Below are 19,732 nucleotides of genomic sequence, written 5' to 3' on the forward strand. Positions count from 1 at the left end.
AACCTGATTTCACACCTGAGAAAGACAAAGACATAGGGAGGGATAATGGCCCTATCAGGTGCTATTAGGCCCTATCATTCTGAGCAACCTTGCACCAAGAATGAGGAGATTTAACCCCCTGAGGTCGGTGGTATCGCCGGCGATACCAGCTCGCTTTTTTTTATCAGAGTAAAAGAGACTCATAAATACTCTGTTGACTTTGATTTTCCATAGGAGTTTCATACATCAATCGATCCTGTTAAGTGTGTATTATTTTTGTGTATACTCACAATAAAAACAAAGTGTTGTGCTTTTTGCCAAATAAAGAAAAATAAACACGAAGCGAGTTCTGCCTTCTCTCTGCCAGTGAAGTCAATTCTGAAATGCGTCCGAAATTGAACCATAACTCAGCGAATACTCAGTCAAACAGGCATACAGACACACAGGCATGAAGCTTGAATTCTCTTCTTTTAAATGAAATATTTTTTTATAAAAAACAAATATTCTCAGTTTATGCAATCTGTATGAAAAGAAAAAGATGTCAGTCGTTCTCATCTCAGCTCATTATTTTAAATTTGACCCCGCCCACGGAGAGCGCGCGCTATTCAAACGTAAATGACTGAGGCAATCCGTGCAAACTGTGAACGCCCCATATCAGCTCAAGAAAACACATCAAGCTTATTCAGATCATTGTACTTGTTTACACCATCGGATCCTGAGCTATGGAATACTGTAGTAAGTTTATTTTTCATTCTCAAGTGAATCGCGTTTCTGTGTGTGAATGAATGACAGAGATGCGCGCTGTTTAACACAACTGGCAAAAAGTTTAAATTTGAATCGCGTTTCTGTGTGTGAATGAATGTTTCGCTTTTAGCAAACTGTATTGCTATACTGAGTAAAAATCGACTGAAATATGTTGAAATAAAATGTATTTGTATAAGCAACGTATTGAACTGCAAATTAACATTTATATTCTTTATAATAAAAACGAAAGACCTATGTTACTGACATATGAAAGAAAACATTTCGTTGATTAGTTTTGGATAGATTATACATTTTTACAGTAAAATATCTGCCACCTCAAATAAGCTTTTGTTTGCCAATTTTTTCTCCTATGTTAAATATAGTATGTTTTGTCAAAAATAAAGTAATCAAATAATATGTTATAATGTTTATTCCAATGTAGCCTGGGCTATATTCAAGTAATGAATCCTTAACTTTGAAATATGTATGATAAAATGTATACTTTAGTTTTTACAAAGAAAGATTACACTTGAATTGTTGTTGTAATTGTAACCTTTTTAATAAAAAATATATATATTTACACAATGTATTGTGTTATGTGAATGATTAGGCAGGATGATTTTCACATCATTTTGAAGAAAACACTCTAGGCGACAACATCCATTAGTCAAAAGTCTTATTGACACATATTTAGTATGTGTTTTGTTTATTTCAGAAACTTTAGTTTTTAGTTTTTTCAATAACCATGCATAAACATTATTCTCTCAAAAATACAAAGATGTACATTCATGTTGCTCACATATTATGGTAGCCCTGTTTGTGCTAAATAGAGTGTAATTACACCTTTGCCATTAATATGTTTATAAGCAACTGAAAAAAACACAAATGTAAGAGCATGTCAGAACATCTCAAGGACTCCAAAAACACCTTAGACCCCAGAGGGTTAAAAAAGAATAGCTTTTTATTACAAAAATGTTGCTAGTTTTATTTATTTACAAAACAACATAATCCAAAGATACACAACAAATGACAAAAAGCACATTATTTAACACAATGATAACCAGTCACACACCTTTGTGCCATTCCTGAAACATAGTACATACCTGTCATTTCCAAGGTGTTTGATTTTTCATTTACCGTGTTCATGTACTCATGTGAATGTTGAAGTCAGTAGGACTCATCAGTGGCATCTGGTCCCTGTATAAAAAAATAAAAATAAACACCTGTGAACATGCTGATATCAAGAGAAACTATAGGGCTGCATGATTTTGGGAATACATTTTAGATTTTACTGGTTAAAATTGCGATTTAAAATGTACAAAATACACACACACACACATAGAAATAATGAACACCAGGTTTGTTGTGCCTTGTAGGCATATACATGCAGTGCTGCATAAAATAATATTAACAATAGCCTAGAGCAGGCGGCCTATACATCATTATAAAGGAACATCAGTAACACTACACTAGAGATAATATTGATAATCATAATGTTACTTCAAATGTTTCCATTCGTTATGACGATATGAAATGAAATTGGAGTAAAATCATGAAGCCTAATGCACAGCGCGACTGACTCAAACTCAGCGAGTGTGGAGAACATTTACTGAAGCGATCGAGCCGCTCCAAACTGAAACATTATTGTTACCATCTATGTTTGAGCAGATATCCACTAACAAAGTAATTAACAGTAAACATGGGTCTAAACATTATAATAATCACCATATTAGAGTAAACACTCATACTAGACTACTTTTATCATGCTGTGTTTTATTATCGAAAAACATCCTCGTGTCTTACATGTATACATTTAGCATTGAAAGGTTGCCTCTAGTTCACATTACAAGATGTTTATGTGTATATATATATATATATATATATATATATATATATATATATATATATCCTACATATACATGTACGACATAGGCTTCATGTTTTTATTCCAATCTCATTTCATAGCATACATTTTAGTCTGGCACCAGTTTAACTAGTAGCTACAATGTAAAGTTTATACAACAATAACATGCTTACTATTAGGAGTGGAAATGTCTTAAAAATCTTCAAATCGCGTTCTTCTAATTATTCTGAGGTAAATCCAAGGTAAAGAGCACAGCACAAACACAGTCTTGACGAAAAGCAGAGAAATGTGTTACTGTAGTCTCTGCTTCTTTGTTTTGAGGTGATGAGGGCGTTTACAGGCCCGCGTGGACTATTAGCTTGTCAATCACTCGTGCGCGCGTGGGCGTGGTCACAGAGTTTTTGAGCTCGGACTGGAGAAACTGTACATGTCGTTGCTTTCATACGGATTACTTAAACAGAGAATATTTGTTTTTGATATGATTTACATCATTTAAAAATGGAGACTTCAAGCTTTGTAAAGACATGTTTCATGTCACAGTGACAAGCATTCACTGAGTTACAGATAATTTTCTGTCGCGTTTCAGAATGATCTTCACATTGAGAGAGACAGGAGAACGCGCATCATGTTTATTTTCTTTATTTGGTGTGAAAAACAAACCATTTTGTTTTTATTATTGGTGTACATAAATAAAAAGACATTTAACAGTTTTGAATGATGTATAACACTTGCCTGTATGACAAAAATCGACTGAGTTATTTGAGTCTCTTTTGCACTGATAAGAAAAAAAAAGGTAGATTATTGCGCAGGCGCGATAGCCGACCCCAGGGGGTTAAATGTAGTTGCATTAAAGCTACACTGTGTAACTTTTTAAGTTGATTCTCAACAAAAAAATACTTTGTTCTATCAAAGGTAGATGTGCTCATTCATGTGTAATTCCACCAACTAAAAAAATATTCTTGTAAGCATAGAATCTGCCATTTATAATACATACGAGCGAGTCGCTCGAATGGCAGCAGCCATGTTGCGCCTCCATCTTGAAAATACATTCGCCAAAGAGGGACATACCTGGAAATTCAAGCTTCGCCTTTTGAGTTTTAAAACTCAGTGACACCATGACGAATGTGAGGGGGAGATTACTCGCGACTGCCGGCAGATTTGAAATATTGCTAGCAGAATCGCCAAGGAAGCGAAAGAGAATTAAAACGTCAACGTGACAGGAAAATCAGCATGACCAAAATTAATATTGGAGTAACTTTTCCCAGATGGAAAGAGCTCATTTAAAGATTTTAAAACGGACGCCAAAAGTTGCCTGCTTTCTTCTTCACAGGTAATTCAGCCTATTAGTGTAAATTTGAAGTTTTACAGTTGCTTGTCTAACCATAGTATGGTTGTGCATAATGCCAGAATGACCTCTTGCATAACTTGCGTCCAACGCCAACGGAATTGAAAGGAACAGAAACTAATATTCACTGGGTAATCATATACAATTTCACCTCTAGATGGGGGAAAATATCACACATTGTAGCTTTAAATAGAACCTGCGACCTGAGACTCTTAAGGGGAACACCTCATTGTGACTGGTATCTGAAGCAACTGTCAAACCATGGCAATCGTATTGGCCAACGACAGCCTATGACATCATACTAATGCGACCAGGAAGTATATTAGGGGCACCTAGAGAACATGTCATCCTCTTATCATTCGAGGGGACTGTGCAGGCAGCCCGGAGGCATGGCAACGAGATGCAGTGTTTCATACCCTGTTCTCAGGGAACAAGGGTTACAGTCGTAGCCAAGATGTTCCCTTGTGAAAGGGAACTTGCACTGCATCCTGAGATGCTGAGGGGAGTGCATGCCAAAACAATGACTGACACAAAACATGCCAACTAAGACTAAGCACAATAATGGTAGAAGTGCTCCCTGCCCGAGCTATCATGCCACAATGAGCTCAGCCTGACCCGAGGAAAAAACTCAAGGATAGACACCAGAACGATTACTCGACTCTAGCTCCAAGACAGGTTGCTGTCTGAGCTAAGAAGCTCTGGAGGAGTAGAGGCATCAGCAAGAAGAGTTTCCCATAAATAAATCTTGTATCAGAGCTACAGCAAGCGTTTTTCGGTGGTGGAAAACCATTAGCTTCTAAAACTTTGTCGTTGTGGAGAGCGCAGTGCACAGACGCCACGGGAAAATCTGACCAAATTTTAATATTAATAATAAAAGATAAGCTAATGTGCATTTTAAATGTCAGTAATTTATCTTTTTTGACTCATTCTTTGTATAAAAAATATTTAAAGGCTGAAATAAATATAGCTGCAAGCAGCAATCCGATGCCAAGCCCTAAGGCATCGCAAGTACAGCAAGCAAAAAGTACAGCAATCTATCTATCTATCTATCTATCTATCTATCTATCTATCTATCTATCTATCTACTTTTAACTTCAAACTACTTTAAACTACTTTAAACTTCTTAAGTTAAAAGCTCCCAGCTCCCAAGCAACTCCATAGCAACCAAACTTGAGAACCCTAGCAACCGTTTTGCAAGATCTATATCTCTATCAGAGCATAGTATAGAGATGCTCTTTTGACTCATGCTAGCAAACAGCACTTCCAACATGCTACACATGCTAGCAGTGAATAGCTATTAGCATGCTAATAGCGATTAGTTAAGTGCTAAGTCATGCCAAGATCATGCTAAGAATTCTATAAAAACTCCATAGTAACATCTGTGACAACTACCAACCACCTAGTAACACCATAGCAACCACCCAGAACACCCTAGTAGCACCCTAGCAACCACCCAGAACACCCTAGCAACTGCCTAGCAACCACCCATAAAACTCTAGCAACCACTTAGGAACACCATAACAACCAACCAGAACACCATAGCAACCATCTAGCAACACCCTAGCAACCACCCATAACACCCTAGCAACACCATAGCAACCACCCAGAACACCCTAGTAGCCGCCTAGCAACCACCCAGAATACCCTAGCAACCACACAGCAACTACCCAGAACACCTTAGCAACCCACTACTAAACCACAAACAACTTTTTAACTTTAAACATCAAACTTATTTAAACTTTAAACTAATTTAAATTTCAAACTAATTTAGACTTCACACTAATTTAAACTTTAAACTATTTTAAACTTCTTCAAACTTTCTGGTCCGGCTTTCTCAAGCCAACTTAAAGTTTGTCTCGACAAACTTTTTAATCTAGTTTTATATATAAAAAAATATTTTATATATTAAATACTATAAAGATGTTGAACTCTAAAATGGCTAGAAAATCAAAGACATAAATCTAAACAAGTTGCGTTCAGAATGTGAGCTTGATATCTCAAAAAATTAGCTATCAGTAAGATTTTGTTTGGGCGTATCACAGTACCACATTTTCCCTATTGGATGGCAGCAAAACTCCACTGGACACACTTTTTTGATTTGTTATTTATAGTAGAGGTTTTCTCTCTCAAATATTACAAACACACATGCACACATACACATATATTTTTTTTTTTATTAAACACATACAAACCACACTCTGAAATCCAACACACCCACACAATTAGCGTTGCTTAATGTATCCGATTGGCTCTATAATATGCCTAAGCAGAAAACAGTAATAAAACGAATATTTGCTTTGTAGGCCAAACCTGAGAAAATGTCACCATCTGGTAAAAAATAGTAAAAATTTACATTTTGAAGCCTTGCCAACAGAATGAAAGCCTCTTAACAAAGATTGCATCATTTCCTAATTAAATGGCCCTTGGATTAAAAATTTCAGTGTTAATGGTTTTCAATGCAGACATATTTGTCCAAAAGGTGCTGAGAGGAAATATTTTGTGTACCTAGTGCAAAAAATATTTTTTAAAGGAAATGTGGGTGAAATAGTAAAATTTCAATAAAAATACACACCTGAGCAAATTTATGCAGTTAGCATAAAAACAGGCGAAATTGTCAATAAAAACAAAACTGAAAAAGTTAAAAATGTCCAGAAGGATGCACAAAGGCTAGTATCAAGAGGAGTAAGCTCAACCTAGGCAGCTAGAGGAGGCCACAGGGTCTGCAACTCACATTATTAGCCTAATGCAGAAGACGAGCCCTGGCCGAGTAAATCCCACAGTGAGAGGAGGAGTACCAGGATCACTTGCTGCCAGTCTTGGGTTGGAGAGGCCTACTCTGAGCTACTCCAGGCTAGTAGGTGGAGATGCTACTGGAAAAAAACGCCTCTGTCTAAGAGACACATTCCTAAAGTACTAAGCCTAGGCCAGATATCGGGGCAGCCCAAAAAATTGAGGGTCGATCACACATGCATTCATGACCTCCGGAGCTCAGTGGAGCGGTGGCTTCAACATAGCGACTCTCTAAGCGAGAGGAGGCTAACTCACTCAATACAGGGGAACTGACTGCCTGGAGCTCAGTGAAGCAGTGGCTTCAACATAGCGATTCTCTAAGCGAGAGGAGGCTAACTCACTCAATACAGGTGAACTGACCTCCGGAGCTCAGTGGAGCGGTGGCTTCAACATAGCGACTCTCTAAGCGAGAGGAGGCTAACTCACTCAATACAGGGGAACTGACCTCCGGAGCTCGGTGGAGCGGTGGCTTCAACATAGCGACTCTCTGAACGAGAGAAGGCTAACTCACTCAATACAGGGGAATTGACCACCTGGAGCTCAGTGGAGCGGTGGCTTGAACATAGCGACTCTCTTAAGTAAGAGGAAGCCAGCTTCACTCACCACAGGGAAATTATCAAGGTGGCCTTACCACAGGCCTCCACTTGAAAACATCATCTACCTGGAACTTAGTGGAGTGGTGGCTTCAACATAGTAACTCTCTAAATGAGAGGAAGCCCACAGACTCACCACAAGGTGATAGTCAGGGTGTCTCTACAATAGGCCAACACTTAAGGCAGCATAGGCCTGGAGCTCAATGGAGCAGTGGCTTCAACATAATCACTCTCTAAATGAGAGGAAGGCAACACACTATCAACAGGGTGATTATCAAGGCGGCCCACGGAGGACCGCACTTGTGTGGATAGTGCCCTTTACTCTCTTAGCGAGAGGAAATCACTTTACTCAACCTGGTTTATCAAGGAGGCCTCTCTGAGCCCCATACGCTTGAAATAGTGATCTTACCTGGAGCTCAGAACAGCAGTGGCTTATTTTCCAGAATAACTCTCTAACAAGAGGAAGCCCACTCACTCAAACAGAATGGAATCAAGGCATTCCTCTCCTAAGAGGGCCGGACGCTTGCCATATCAATTATCTGGAGCTAAGATGAGCGACGGCTTTAGTAAACTAACTCTCTAATTGAGAGGAAGCCAAGCTACTCACTAAAGGTGATGTTTCATTCTAATGTTACCCACCATATAAGAACCTCATAAACTACTCTTAGTTAGAGGAGGCATATAGTAAGGGTGTCACGATATATATATATATATATATATATATATATATATATATATATATATATATATATATATATATACACATATACAGCGGGGAAAATAAGTATTGAACATGTCACTATTTTTCTCAGTAAATATATTTCCAAAGGTACTATTTACATGACATTTTCACCAGATGTTGGTAACAACCCAAGTAATCCATACATACAAAGAAACCAAAACAAATAAGTTCAGAAATAAAGTTATGTAATAATGTGAAATGACACAGGGAAAAAGTATTGAACACATGAAGAAAGGGAGGTGCAAAAAGGCATGGAAAGCCAAGACAACAGCTAAAAACTTACAGTAATTAAAAAGCATTAAGCCCCCTGTCAGTGCAAATTAAGATCTGCTGGTTTAGTCCCAACGGATGGCCTACAAAAAGGTCTCATTGCCAAGGTGTCACACAAGACACATCTCATGATGGGTAAAAGCAAAGAGCTGTCTCAAGACCTTCGCAACCTAATTGTTGCAAAACATAATGATGATGGCATTGGTTATAGGCGCCATTCTAAGCTTCTGAATGGTCCAGTGAGCACTGTTGGGGCCATAATACGGAAGTGGAAAGACAATCATTTCACCATAAATTTGCCTCGACCAGGTGCTCCTCGCAAGATTTCTGACAGAGGAGTGAAAATATTAATCAGAAGAGTTGTCCAAGAGCCAACACCAAGTTGGATGGTGTTTTTATTGTAATGTGCAGTGCCATTTCTCCTCCAAACATGGTGTGTATTATGGCATCCAAACAGTTCAATTTTGCTCTCATGTGACCACACTATATTCTCCCAGTATTTCACTGGCTTTTCCAAATGTTGTCCAGCAAACTTTAAACAAGCTTCAACATGCTTTTTTTTCAGCAATGGAGTCTTGCGTGGTGAGCGTGCATACAGGCCATGGCGATGGAGTGCATTACTTGCTGTTTTCTTTGAGACAACAGTACCTGCTAATTGCAGGTCTTTTTGAAGCTCTCCACAAGTGGTCCTTGGCTCTTGGACAACTCTTCTGATTATTATTTTCACTCCTCTGTCAGAAATCTTGCGAGGAGCACTGGTCGAGGCAAATTTATGGTGAAATGATTGTCTTTCCACTTCCGTATTATGGCCCCAACAGTGCTCACTGGAAGATTCCTGTGAGCACTGGAAGATTCCTCGCAAGGCTTTCCTGTAGCTCAAAGAGTAGAGCGTTGACGCTAGCAACGCCAAGGTCATGGGTTCGTTTCCCAGGGAAAGCAAGAACTGACAAAATGTAAAATGTGTACCTTGAATGCAATGTAAGTCGCTTTGGATAAAAGCGTCTGCCAAATGCATAAATGTAAATGTAAGATTCAGAAGCTTAGAATGGCACCTATAACCAATGCCATCATTATGTTTCGCAACAATTAGGTTGCAAAGGTCTTGAGACAGCTCTTTGCTTTTACCCATCATGAGATGTGTCTTGTGTGACACCTTGGCAATGAGACCTTTTTGTAGGCCATCCGTTGGGACTGAACCAGCTGTTATTAATTTGCACTGACAGGGGGCTGGATTGCTTTTTAATTACTGATAGTTTTTAGCTGTTGTCTTGGCTTTCCATGCCTTTTTGCACCTCCCTTTCTTCATGTGTTCAATACTTTTTCCCTGTGTCATTTCACATTATTACACATAACTTTATTTCTGAACTTATTTGTTTTGGTTTCTTTGTATGTATGGATTACTTGGATTGTTACCAACAACTGGTGAAAATTTCATGTAAATAGTACCTTTGGAAATATATTTACTGAGAAAAATAGTGACGTGTTCAATACTTATTTTCCCCGCTGTATATATATATACATCCCCCTATTCCCTTACTATAGGGAGCTGAGTTTGCTATAATCTTTCGCAGTGGTGAAGAGACCTGCAAAGCTCAACCTGTGACTTGAGAAGCAGAGGCCTTAATGTAAAAGAGGTACATAATGTAAATACTCTTAAAGCCTGAAAGGGTACACTCACAGTTTCAAAATGATGGAACACACTCATTATTGGCCCAGTCTCAGGCCTGATGTTCTGGGTGCCTGTGGAGGAAGAAGAGCACGGGGGAGAGAAAAGGAAGAGGAGAGGGCCGATGTACAGATCCTCAGAGGGAAGGATCGTGTACTGGTGCTGAGAGCGCCTGTGCCTCTGAGAAAGAGGGGGAGAGGCCCAGGAGGCGACGGTTCTCAAACCGGGCTGGGCAAGGACCCCCTGGCTGCCTGGGCACAGACTCTGATCAGCGGGGTATATATAATCTAAATGCAAAAGATCGTCATGCCCCGGGCAGGAAGGTCGTGAGGGCTCAGGTGACTCGTCTTCCTCGCCCTCGACCAACATCTCCTGCTCTTCCTGGCATCGTGACAATAGAGCACTGTCCGCTGAGCCAGAGGATGTATTGGAGTGCTCTTGTCGGCAGCAGAGGCACATGAGAGATTTACTTCTCTCTCAAACTGAATATTTAATTGGCCACCACTCTGGTCACAACCTCCAGCAGCTCCTCAAAGGCAGGGGGACTGGCATCAGTTCCTCATTTCGGGCGGAAGAAGCCGCGGGGCAGGCTTCTGACTCCTGAATGGGACCAGTGGAGCTGGCCACTGAATGCTGAGAAAGGGCCGAAGCTGTCTTAACATCCTCAGCCAGCTCCATTTGCGATCCTCATGATTGTAAACACTGCGCTGCTGGTCCCGAACACGGGGAGCACAAGCCTGGCCTGCTTCATGAAACAAAACCAGGCAGGAGCGGAGCGTTCTGATGGGCAGCAAATCAGTTTGACAGCAGAGACAGCACCCTCAAGTACAGCTGTGCATGCTCCACTCCCAGGCACATAACACAGAGCAAGTGTGTGTCACTTTCACCTAAATACTTTCTTTAGACTCGCCATACTTTTTCACTTTGATAAGATATAATGGGACAGACAACACCAAATAAGACACACAAGGCAACACAGAACGTTTGCTGAAGAACAGAAGCTGACGCTGTTATGAGCCGGTGTCCCTTTATAGTTCCACTACGCCATCATATGTGACGTCATGACGCTACACCAATTGAGATTGGACTAGTTCCGTACGGGCTTCAGATGCGATCACTCTGGAGGCGTTCCCCAAAGTGTCATCTTTCAATGCAGCGCAAGTTCCCTCGAAAGGAATCTCATCGTTTGAAATAATTCTGTACACTCAAAAATTGTTTGTTCAATAAACTTAATTAAATTAAGAATAACTTTTCCACACAATTAGTTAAGATCTGTACAACAAGACTAAAACAAGTTCATTTACACAAATAATGTTTTATTGAACCAACCTAATAGATTATAGTTATATTAATAATAGTTCCTGCTGTAGATAATAACTAGCAAATGCTAAAGACACTTATGTTTATTGTAATTGTGTGTAACATACGGGATGAGGAAGTAAGAAGAGTCTAGCATACAGGAAGAGTCTAGCAGAAGAGTGTAACATAAGGGATGAGGAAGTAAGAACAGTCTACTGACTTTGACATCCGGAGATGGCGCCGGTGTACGTGGCATGCCGTCTGATGTCTCTGCTACTTTGTGCTATTTTTGTGCTTCTATCTGCATCAAACTGCTACTCACTTCTGGTTTATGATCGCCAGTTACTTCTGGATATTCGAGACTCTTTTGTGGCCACATATAACCCAGAGTTAAAAAGCTCTGTGGCTGGTTCACAATCCTGATCTCCAAACTCTACCTGGGATATTCCAGAGTATCTGTGGCCTCATGGTGTTCCCCGCAGAAAGCGCCGCAGGAGACGCGGCAAGCGCGGAGGGGTTGCTGTCAAACTGAAAATGGCGCTACACACCGGCCGCGCTGCCCGCGCGTCCAGCTTCATCTCCATGACGACGTGGAATCTAGGCGTTGGACGATGCGCTGGTTGGCGTTTGCTCGATCCACCTGTTCGCTGGCTTCGGACCATTCTCCAGGACTCTCATTCGACGATCCCCTGCTACCCTCCGATCTGTATTCGCGGCGGTGGAGCTAATCTACAGAATCTTCGATCTTTGAATAGAGTCTTCTCTCCCGCGATCTCTGACTCGGTACCTTCCAGGATGGCTCCGATCGCTAGTCAATAAGACGTTCATTTTAAATTACTTTTTTACTACCCACGCATTGGATTTTATGTGCATCACAGAAACTTGGACGAAGGTTGGTGATTTAAGTCCTTTTGCTGAGCTGATTCCGGCAGGCTGCACATTCTATAATTCTCCGCGCTCTTCTGGCCGCGGGGGTGGTCTAGCGGTGATTTTAAAAAACAGTTTTAGTAGTCGCTCTGTTCCGTCTTCAGTCTACAGTAGCTTTGAAGTACAGCTGTTGCGACTGGAATTTGACGATCCTGTTTTGTTAGCGCTGTTGTATCACCCCCCTCACCTAGTGAAAGATTTTATTAGTGAATTTACTGCTTTTATAGGTGAATGTGTAACTAATTACAGCAATATTCTTCTGCTTGGGGACTTTAATATTCATGTGTGCTGTCAGTCAAAACCTCTAACAATGGAGTTTTTAAATCTCATCAATTCATTTAACATGGTTCAGTGGGTGAAAGATCCCACTCATACTCATGGTCACACTCTGGACCTGGTACTCTCACATGGTGTTTCCATTACTGATGTTCAGGTTTTTGACACTCTGATCTCTGATCATATGCCTGTACTGTTTTCTATGTCCTTTCCTCCTTCAAGATTGCACATTACTCCTACTGCACAATGGACTCGCTCCTTTTCTCCCTGTTTCCGTGATGAATTCACTAACACCTTTAATGAGGTGTGTCTGTCTCTGTCCCTGGAGTCACCCTTACCCGACTTGGATGCTGAAGAACATCTTAGTCTGTTCAATACTGTATGCTCCGAGGTTTTAAATACCATTGCTCCTTTAAAAACGAAGAAGCCAAAACCTAAGACTGAACCATGGCTCAATGATACCATCCGCTCTCTGAGGCGAGCATGTAGAAGAGCAGAATGTAAATGGAAAAGTGATAAGCTACAAGTTTCTTATGAAATGCTGAAAAACTCCCTCAGTGCTTTTCAGAAAGCCATGATGTCTGCTAAGTCTAAGTATTTTTCTAATTTAATTTTAAAAAACCATCATAGTTCAAAAGCCTTATTTTCTGTGTTAAATTCTGCTCTAAATCCTCCTGTAAATGTGATTTCAAATCCCTCAGTATCATTATGTGAAGGTTTCTCAAGGTTTTTCTGTGAGAAGATCACCTCTCTAAGATCTCAGTTACAACCTTCTGCTATTGTCTCACCTGAACTGGGTTGTTCTTCAGCCATATGGAGCGTCTTTGACCCAGTTTCTCTTCTGTCTCTCAGAGAAATTGTTGATCACTTGAAACCTTCCTTCTGCTCTCTTGATGTTCTTTCTCCCCGTATTTTGAAACAAATTTTTGATTCAGTTGGAACAAGTTTGGTGTCTTTTGTGAATAAATGCTTGAGCACAGGGACTATCCCTGATAGCCTAAAACAAGCCATCGTTACACCTCTTCTCAAGAAACTTTCACTTGATGATAGGGATTTTAATAATTTTCGACCTATCTCGACACTACCTTTTATTGCAAAAGCATTGGAGAAAATGGTTCTTAATCAACTCCAGTCTTTTCTTAGCTCAAATCAAATTCTTGAAACTTTCCAGTCTGGTTTTAAGCCTCTGCACAGCACTGAGTCTGCTTTATTAAGGGTCTCTAATGATATTCTATTAGCGACTGACACTGGTGACTCGGTGATCCTAATAATGTTAGACTTAACCTCGGCTTTTGATACAGTTGATCATAAAACTCTTTTATCCCGACTAGAATATTCTGTGGGCATCCAGGGAACTGTCCTCAGTTGGTCTAAATCATATCTAACAAATAGAAGTTTCTCTGTTAAACTTGGTAATTTTTCTTCCTCGCCTGCCAAACTCTCCTGTGGAGTGCCGCAGGGGTCTATTCTCGCACCCATTCTTTTTTCCCTGTATTTACTTCCTCTGGGCTCCATTTTCAGAAAGCATGGTGTATCATTTCACTGCTATGCAGATGATACACAAATTTATTTGCCTCTGAAACGCAACAAAGATACTGCACTGAAATCTCTTTTTGCATGCCTAGAAGAAGTAAAAATGTGGTTTTCTCAAAATTTCTTATTTCTGAATGATTCCAAAACCGAGGTTATAGTCTTTGGCCCCCATGACAACTTTAATAGCAGTAACATTGATCTGGATCACCTCTCTCCAACTTCCTCTTGCATTAAAAACTTAGGTGTTTTCTGGGATCTGAACTTCAAATTTGAAAAACAAATTAATGCGGTGATTAGTTCTTGTTTTTTCCAGTTACGTCTTCTCTCTAAGATCAGATCATCTCTTTCTGAGAAAACCTTAGAGATTGCTGTCCATGCGCTCATTACATCACGGTTGGATTATTGCAACTCCCTCTACTATGGCATACCCAAACACTCTACTGCTCGTCTCCAATTAGTACAGAAAGCTGCTGCAAAGTTTCTCAAAAGAAAATGCAAATTTGATCATGTTTCACCTATTTTAAAATCGCTGCATTGGCTACCAGTGCATTTTAGAATTGAATTTAAAATTCTTCTCTTTGTTTTTAAATCCGTAAATAATCTGGCACCGAGCTATTTGTCCGAGCTTCTCTGTCCACATAATCCAACACGAAACCTGAGGTCTGGTGATCAGAAACTTTTGTCTGTCCCCAGATCACGGTTTAAGAATAGAGGAGACAGAGCCTTTGCGATTGCTGGCCCTAGGCTGTGGAACAGCCTTCCATTTTACATCAGAGCGGCTCAATCTCTAACTGTTTTTAAATCCTCTCTTAAAACCTACTTTTTTTCTTTAGCTTTTAATACATTGTGAGCTTTTGTCATGAATGTGTGATTATGTTTTGTATCTTGTCTATTGTTCAGCACTTTGGTCAGCCCTGTTTGCTGTTTTTAAATGTGCTATATAAATAAATACAAACTTGAAACTTGAAACTTGAAGAGACTCGTCTCAGTGCTGGCATGAGTGCAGTTTTTTCCTCATTGAGTGAAGCGACACACGTGATGTTTGTGATGTCCTCCCACAGCCTGAACACAAACACTGACACAACTGAAACTCTTTTACATGTCAAACAGAACTGAACATTAAACACTAACAGGCATAACACATAAAATAGCACTTAATATCAACATTTACTCTTCTGATCAAGACCTATGCAAACTCTGGGATATGCATTCTGGGAACTAAAAATCCACAGCCCAGTTTAAATTGATTCAACACTAGTTATTCAGATAGTTCAAATGGATTAAGTTATCTTCAGTTTTACATATTCAAGTGGATTTCACACAATAAAATTAGGTAAAAACTAAATTTTCAGTAATTATATGTTTTTAACTAATTTTAATTGTTTACCAAGCACCAAAACATTTTTTGCAGTGTATATTAAAAGATCAGATTCACAATTCCTTATTCTGATGTGTTTTCTCTCCATCAGATTCCCATCAGCTCAATCTGGATCTGAACACAGCACATAAAATCCTTCGTCTGTATGAGGAGAACAGAGTGATTCAATTCACTGACACTCTCACAAAGCAGCCGTATCCTGATCATCCAGACAGATTTGATGATGTGTATCAGGTGTTGTGTAGAGAGAGTGTGTGTGGACGCTGTTACTGGGAGATTGAGTGGAGTGGGAGAAGTGTGTTAATATCAGTGTCATATAAGAGCATCAACAGGAAGGGACGGTGTAATAAGTGTCGATTTGGATCTAATGATCAGTCCTGGAGTTTATTCTGCTCTTACTCCAATTACTCATTCAGACACAATAATATAGAGACTAAACTCCCTGTAGAGTCTGTCATCAGGAGAGTAGGAGTGTATGTGGATTACAGTGCAGGAACTCTGTCCTTCTACAGCGTCTCTGACACACTGAGCCTCATACACACAGTCCAGACCACATTCACTCAGACGCTGTATCCTGGGTTTAGGCTTTATTCTAGATCTTCATTGAAACTTGTTGATGAATCAGAATAGACTGTAGAGAGATTCTACCCATAATACTTTGAGCTGCATGTTAAATCAGTAGCCACATTTCTATTACCCTTCAAATTGCGCAAATTAAAATTGCGAATTGAAAATACGCTCAATGGAAACACGTCAATTTCGCAAAAACTCCTATTTATGGCAAAAAAAGTTTTTCCGCTCGCATGAGGTGTTTTTTCAGGCAATTCGAAAAAGAAATATTTCGCAAATCTGCAATGGAAACAGTTTTTGCGCATTTACAGGTCAGCTGACTTAGAAGACGTGGTGTGTTTGGACATAATATGAGACGGACTTCTTTATTAAATTCATAAAGACAATAGAATGACAGGAATACTGGATTCTAAACCTCAAAGAAATGCCACAATCAAGACCTCAGAGCAGAAATGAGTGAGAAACACCCAGAAACACCTCATATGTGCCGCTCACAGACACAGTATAAGGGTCTTTCCTTGCCATTGATGCTTGGATTACACGGCAACGTTTCCTTCCATTAATAATAATAATGACTAGTGCAGTACGTGGCTGTGATAAATCTATAAACCTACCAACGTCTGTTGCCATGATTTTTGAAATGACTTATCGCCAGAGGAAAAAATGACGTTTTAGTCGCATAACATCGGTTAATGGAAACGCCGTCATTTGGCAATAGTTTTTTATCGATATTTAGAAAAAAGTGCAAAAGTTTTGCGCAAGGTGCAGAGGGTTGCCAACTCTCAAGCATCTGGCGTGACAGTCACGCATTCAGCCTCAATCTCACGCTCTCACGCTTAACAAAGAAATCTCACGCTAAATGAGACATTCTTCTGTGCTGTATTTTTTTTTCACTCATGTGCACAAAATTTCCAAATTACTATAAACAATTCAGGCTCTTAACTACTGATTGGACCACTAGTTATGGCGCAAATTAGTTAAAATCTCCCGGAATCTAGAGCGAGCACGCATGGAAGACAGAGACTGTGCTTCAAACCGCGTAGCGCACGCACGGCAGAGAGGGAAAGCAAGCAAGAGACCTTGCGTGAAGGAGCGGCGCTAGGGCTGGGCTAAGGGGGCTTAGGCTGAATCCAAATTCTGTCTTACCTCTTCCCCTTACCCCTTCCCCTTAGTTTTGCACGTGCACGTGAGAGTAAGAGCTATCCCAATTCTCATTTTGATCTAGGGGTAGGGCTAAGGGGAAGGGGTAGATACCCCTTAAAACCAAGAATTTTCACGAGCTTACTTGAAACCAAGGGGTACCCAGAATGCACTTCGCAACTGGCAACAATGGTGGGCATACTATCAAGAGAGTCCCATAAATGTAAGTATTTTCGGCTTACATGATTGATTGAAAAATTATGACAGTCTTGTTTAGTGTTCTACACAGTCATGTACATATATTTTTGCAACCATGTTGTTAACTGAAACGTTTTTAAACGTTTTTAAAAATCACTAGTCTGCTACGCTAGGCTGTGCTAACGATACATTGCTGGTTTGTACAATCAGTCCGGCATTTCCTTTTCCCCGGACACGTCCGACCAGGATTTCGAGATCGCCCAAAATGTCCGTGATTCGGCTTTTGCTTACTACAGGCGCCATTCATTATGTGTACATTATTTGACACTGACACATATGTGCCAGCTTTGCAGGTCATGCATTCAGCTTCAAACGGATCCCGACTGATACAAAAACACAGGAATTTAAGCAATGCTAAAACGCACATAAACCGATCATTTGTTTAGCGTTCATGTACGTTAAACACTACATTCAGATTCACCGATTAGAATGGATTCAGTCTGATTGAAACAACACCCTGTGCATATAAATGTAGTGGGTCAGGTGGTGAGTTTGGGAAGTGTACCTTTAAGGTTTGCTGATTATTGGGATCAGGTGGCGTAAGTGACGTGTCCCTTTAAATGTGGGGAGATATGAACAAGGAAAACATGCGGTGTGAGTTGAAGGGTGAGTCTTATTGTGTATCAGTTGTGCAAACGGGAGGAGCTCGGTCTGACAGCTGCTTTTATGGTGTTCAGTAAATGGAACCAGCAGTGACTATCTTATAGAGACTTGCTTTCACAATAGCAAGTGATTGGACGCAGGTGTTGCAGCAATGTAAGTAACGCAAGTCTTGCTGGAAGTTCATGCCGGTTTGTTGTTGATATTTAATTCATTGAGCCGCTTAACACAGCTCTTTGTTTGTTTTGTAGCTCGGGCTGGTGTCTGTATTTATGGTGTCCAGTAAATGGTACCAGCAGTAGAGCACGTACAGAAACTTGCTGTCATCATAGTAAGGAGTGATCTTCCACAGGTGTTGCGCTCAACGTAAGTGGCGCAAGTCTTTGTGGAAGTTCACGCCAGTTCGTTGCGTGATATTAAAGTCATTGAGCCGCTTACCACAGCTCATTGTTTGTTTGTTTTGTAGCTCGGTCTGGGGTCTGTGTTTATGGTGTCCAGTAAATGGTACCAGCAGTAAAGAGCTTACAGAACTAGCGTAGTGATCTTACGCAGGTGTTGCAGCAACGTAAGTAACGCTGACCTTTTTTTTTTCCTCTTAGATAAAATGTATAATTGTTAGCGCTGATTGTTTCCTGTTTTGTTAATATGTATGAATAGAAGCAACAATAGAGAGTGTGCACAGCTTTCAGTCATCCACATCGTTTAATTAAATTGCTATGGGGCATACGACTTTGATGCAAAGAAAAATGTAAGTTTTATCCAGCTTTTTGCCTTAATTTTCTAATCAGTTATTTTAAATTGTTATAGCATCATAAACCATCTTTACTTGTGATTTATAGGAGGATTGCCCACGTCGGTCACTAGCCACTGTTTTTCCTGAGCTTAATCATTGTTTTATTTTTTATTTTTGTGTGTGCATGTGTGCGTCCTGAGGAGCGGCTACTACCAGTGATGACTTGGATCTAGTTGGGCTTAAGCCATTCTAACATTTGGCCTATGGGCATTGTGCAATATTTCACTTGGAAACAGTATCCATTTTGTAATGTAATGTTCACTAGTGAAGTGTGAAATGCTGTGTTGTGTGTGTCTGTATGGTAGTATTGGTTTGGAGTATTTCTTGCAGTGTTTGAGTGTTTTGTGAGCAGTACTTATTTAGTAGACTTTATGCACTGTAGATTTGATATTGTTAGACTTTATTTCTTGTATCCATGCACTATGATGCTTTAACTCACTGTGATCTATTTATTGTAAAATTGCTTACTGTTACCTGGAGGGAATATTTGTCTATTTTTACTGCCAATTATTATATTGATTGTTTAATAAATTTATAATTGAGTACATCAGTCCCATGTCCTTTCCTTCATTGGATACCACCTGCCTCAATATCTAAGAAGGGAGCGTGGGTTTTTGGGGTTTCTAGTTTATCTATACAAATTTCGGTGTGAGCGCCCCCTAGGGGTTACATAAACATAATGAATAGCGACGGCAGAAAGCAAAAGCCGAATCCCGGACATTTTGGGTGATCCCGAAATCCAGGCGACATGTAGGGCTGGGTATCGTTCAAAATCTTTCGATCCGGTGCCATTTTCGATACCTCAGTTTCGATACCGGTTCCTAACGATACTTTTTTCGATACCAATTTTATGAAATCCATTTTAACAAGATTACATAACACATTACCTCAGAAAATTTTGGTTTTATTTTTTCAGTTTGACTCATGCTTCTTAGCCAGTGCACAAAGGAACAAAAAATCTTATT

General features: G+C 40.0%; 1 protein-coding gene across 6 annotated transcripts in view; it reads left to right on the forward strand.

Moving 5' to 3' along the window:
- The window catches only part of LOC311081660 (tripartite motif-containing protein 16-like), a 34,254-nt gene extending 14,937 nt beyond the window's left edge, over window positions 1-19,317 (forward strand). For 2 of the 6 annotated variants that reach the window (XR_014605958.1, XM_084112270.1), the window contains one exon: window positions 15,498-19,317. Coding sequence is in view for 1 of the 6 variants with exons in the window: in XM_084112270.1 (XP_083968396.1) it covers window positions 15,498-16,036 (539 nt within the window). In the remaining 5 variants the exon portion in view is untranslated. The remainder of the gene's footprint in view (window positions 1-15,497) is intronic. The other 4 variants (XR_014605960.1, XR_014605962.1, XR_014605959.1 and 1 more) reach the window with 4 other exon arrangements.
- The last annotated feature ends 415 nt before the right edge of the window (window positions 19,318-19,732 follow it).

This window comes from Abramis brama (genome assembly GCF_963993115.1).
Source record: "Abramis brama genome assembly, chromosome: 4".
Taxonomy (NCBI): Eukaryota; Metazoa; Chordata; class Actinopteri; order Cypriniformes; family Leuciscidae; genus Abramis; species Abramis brama.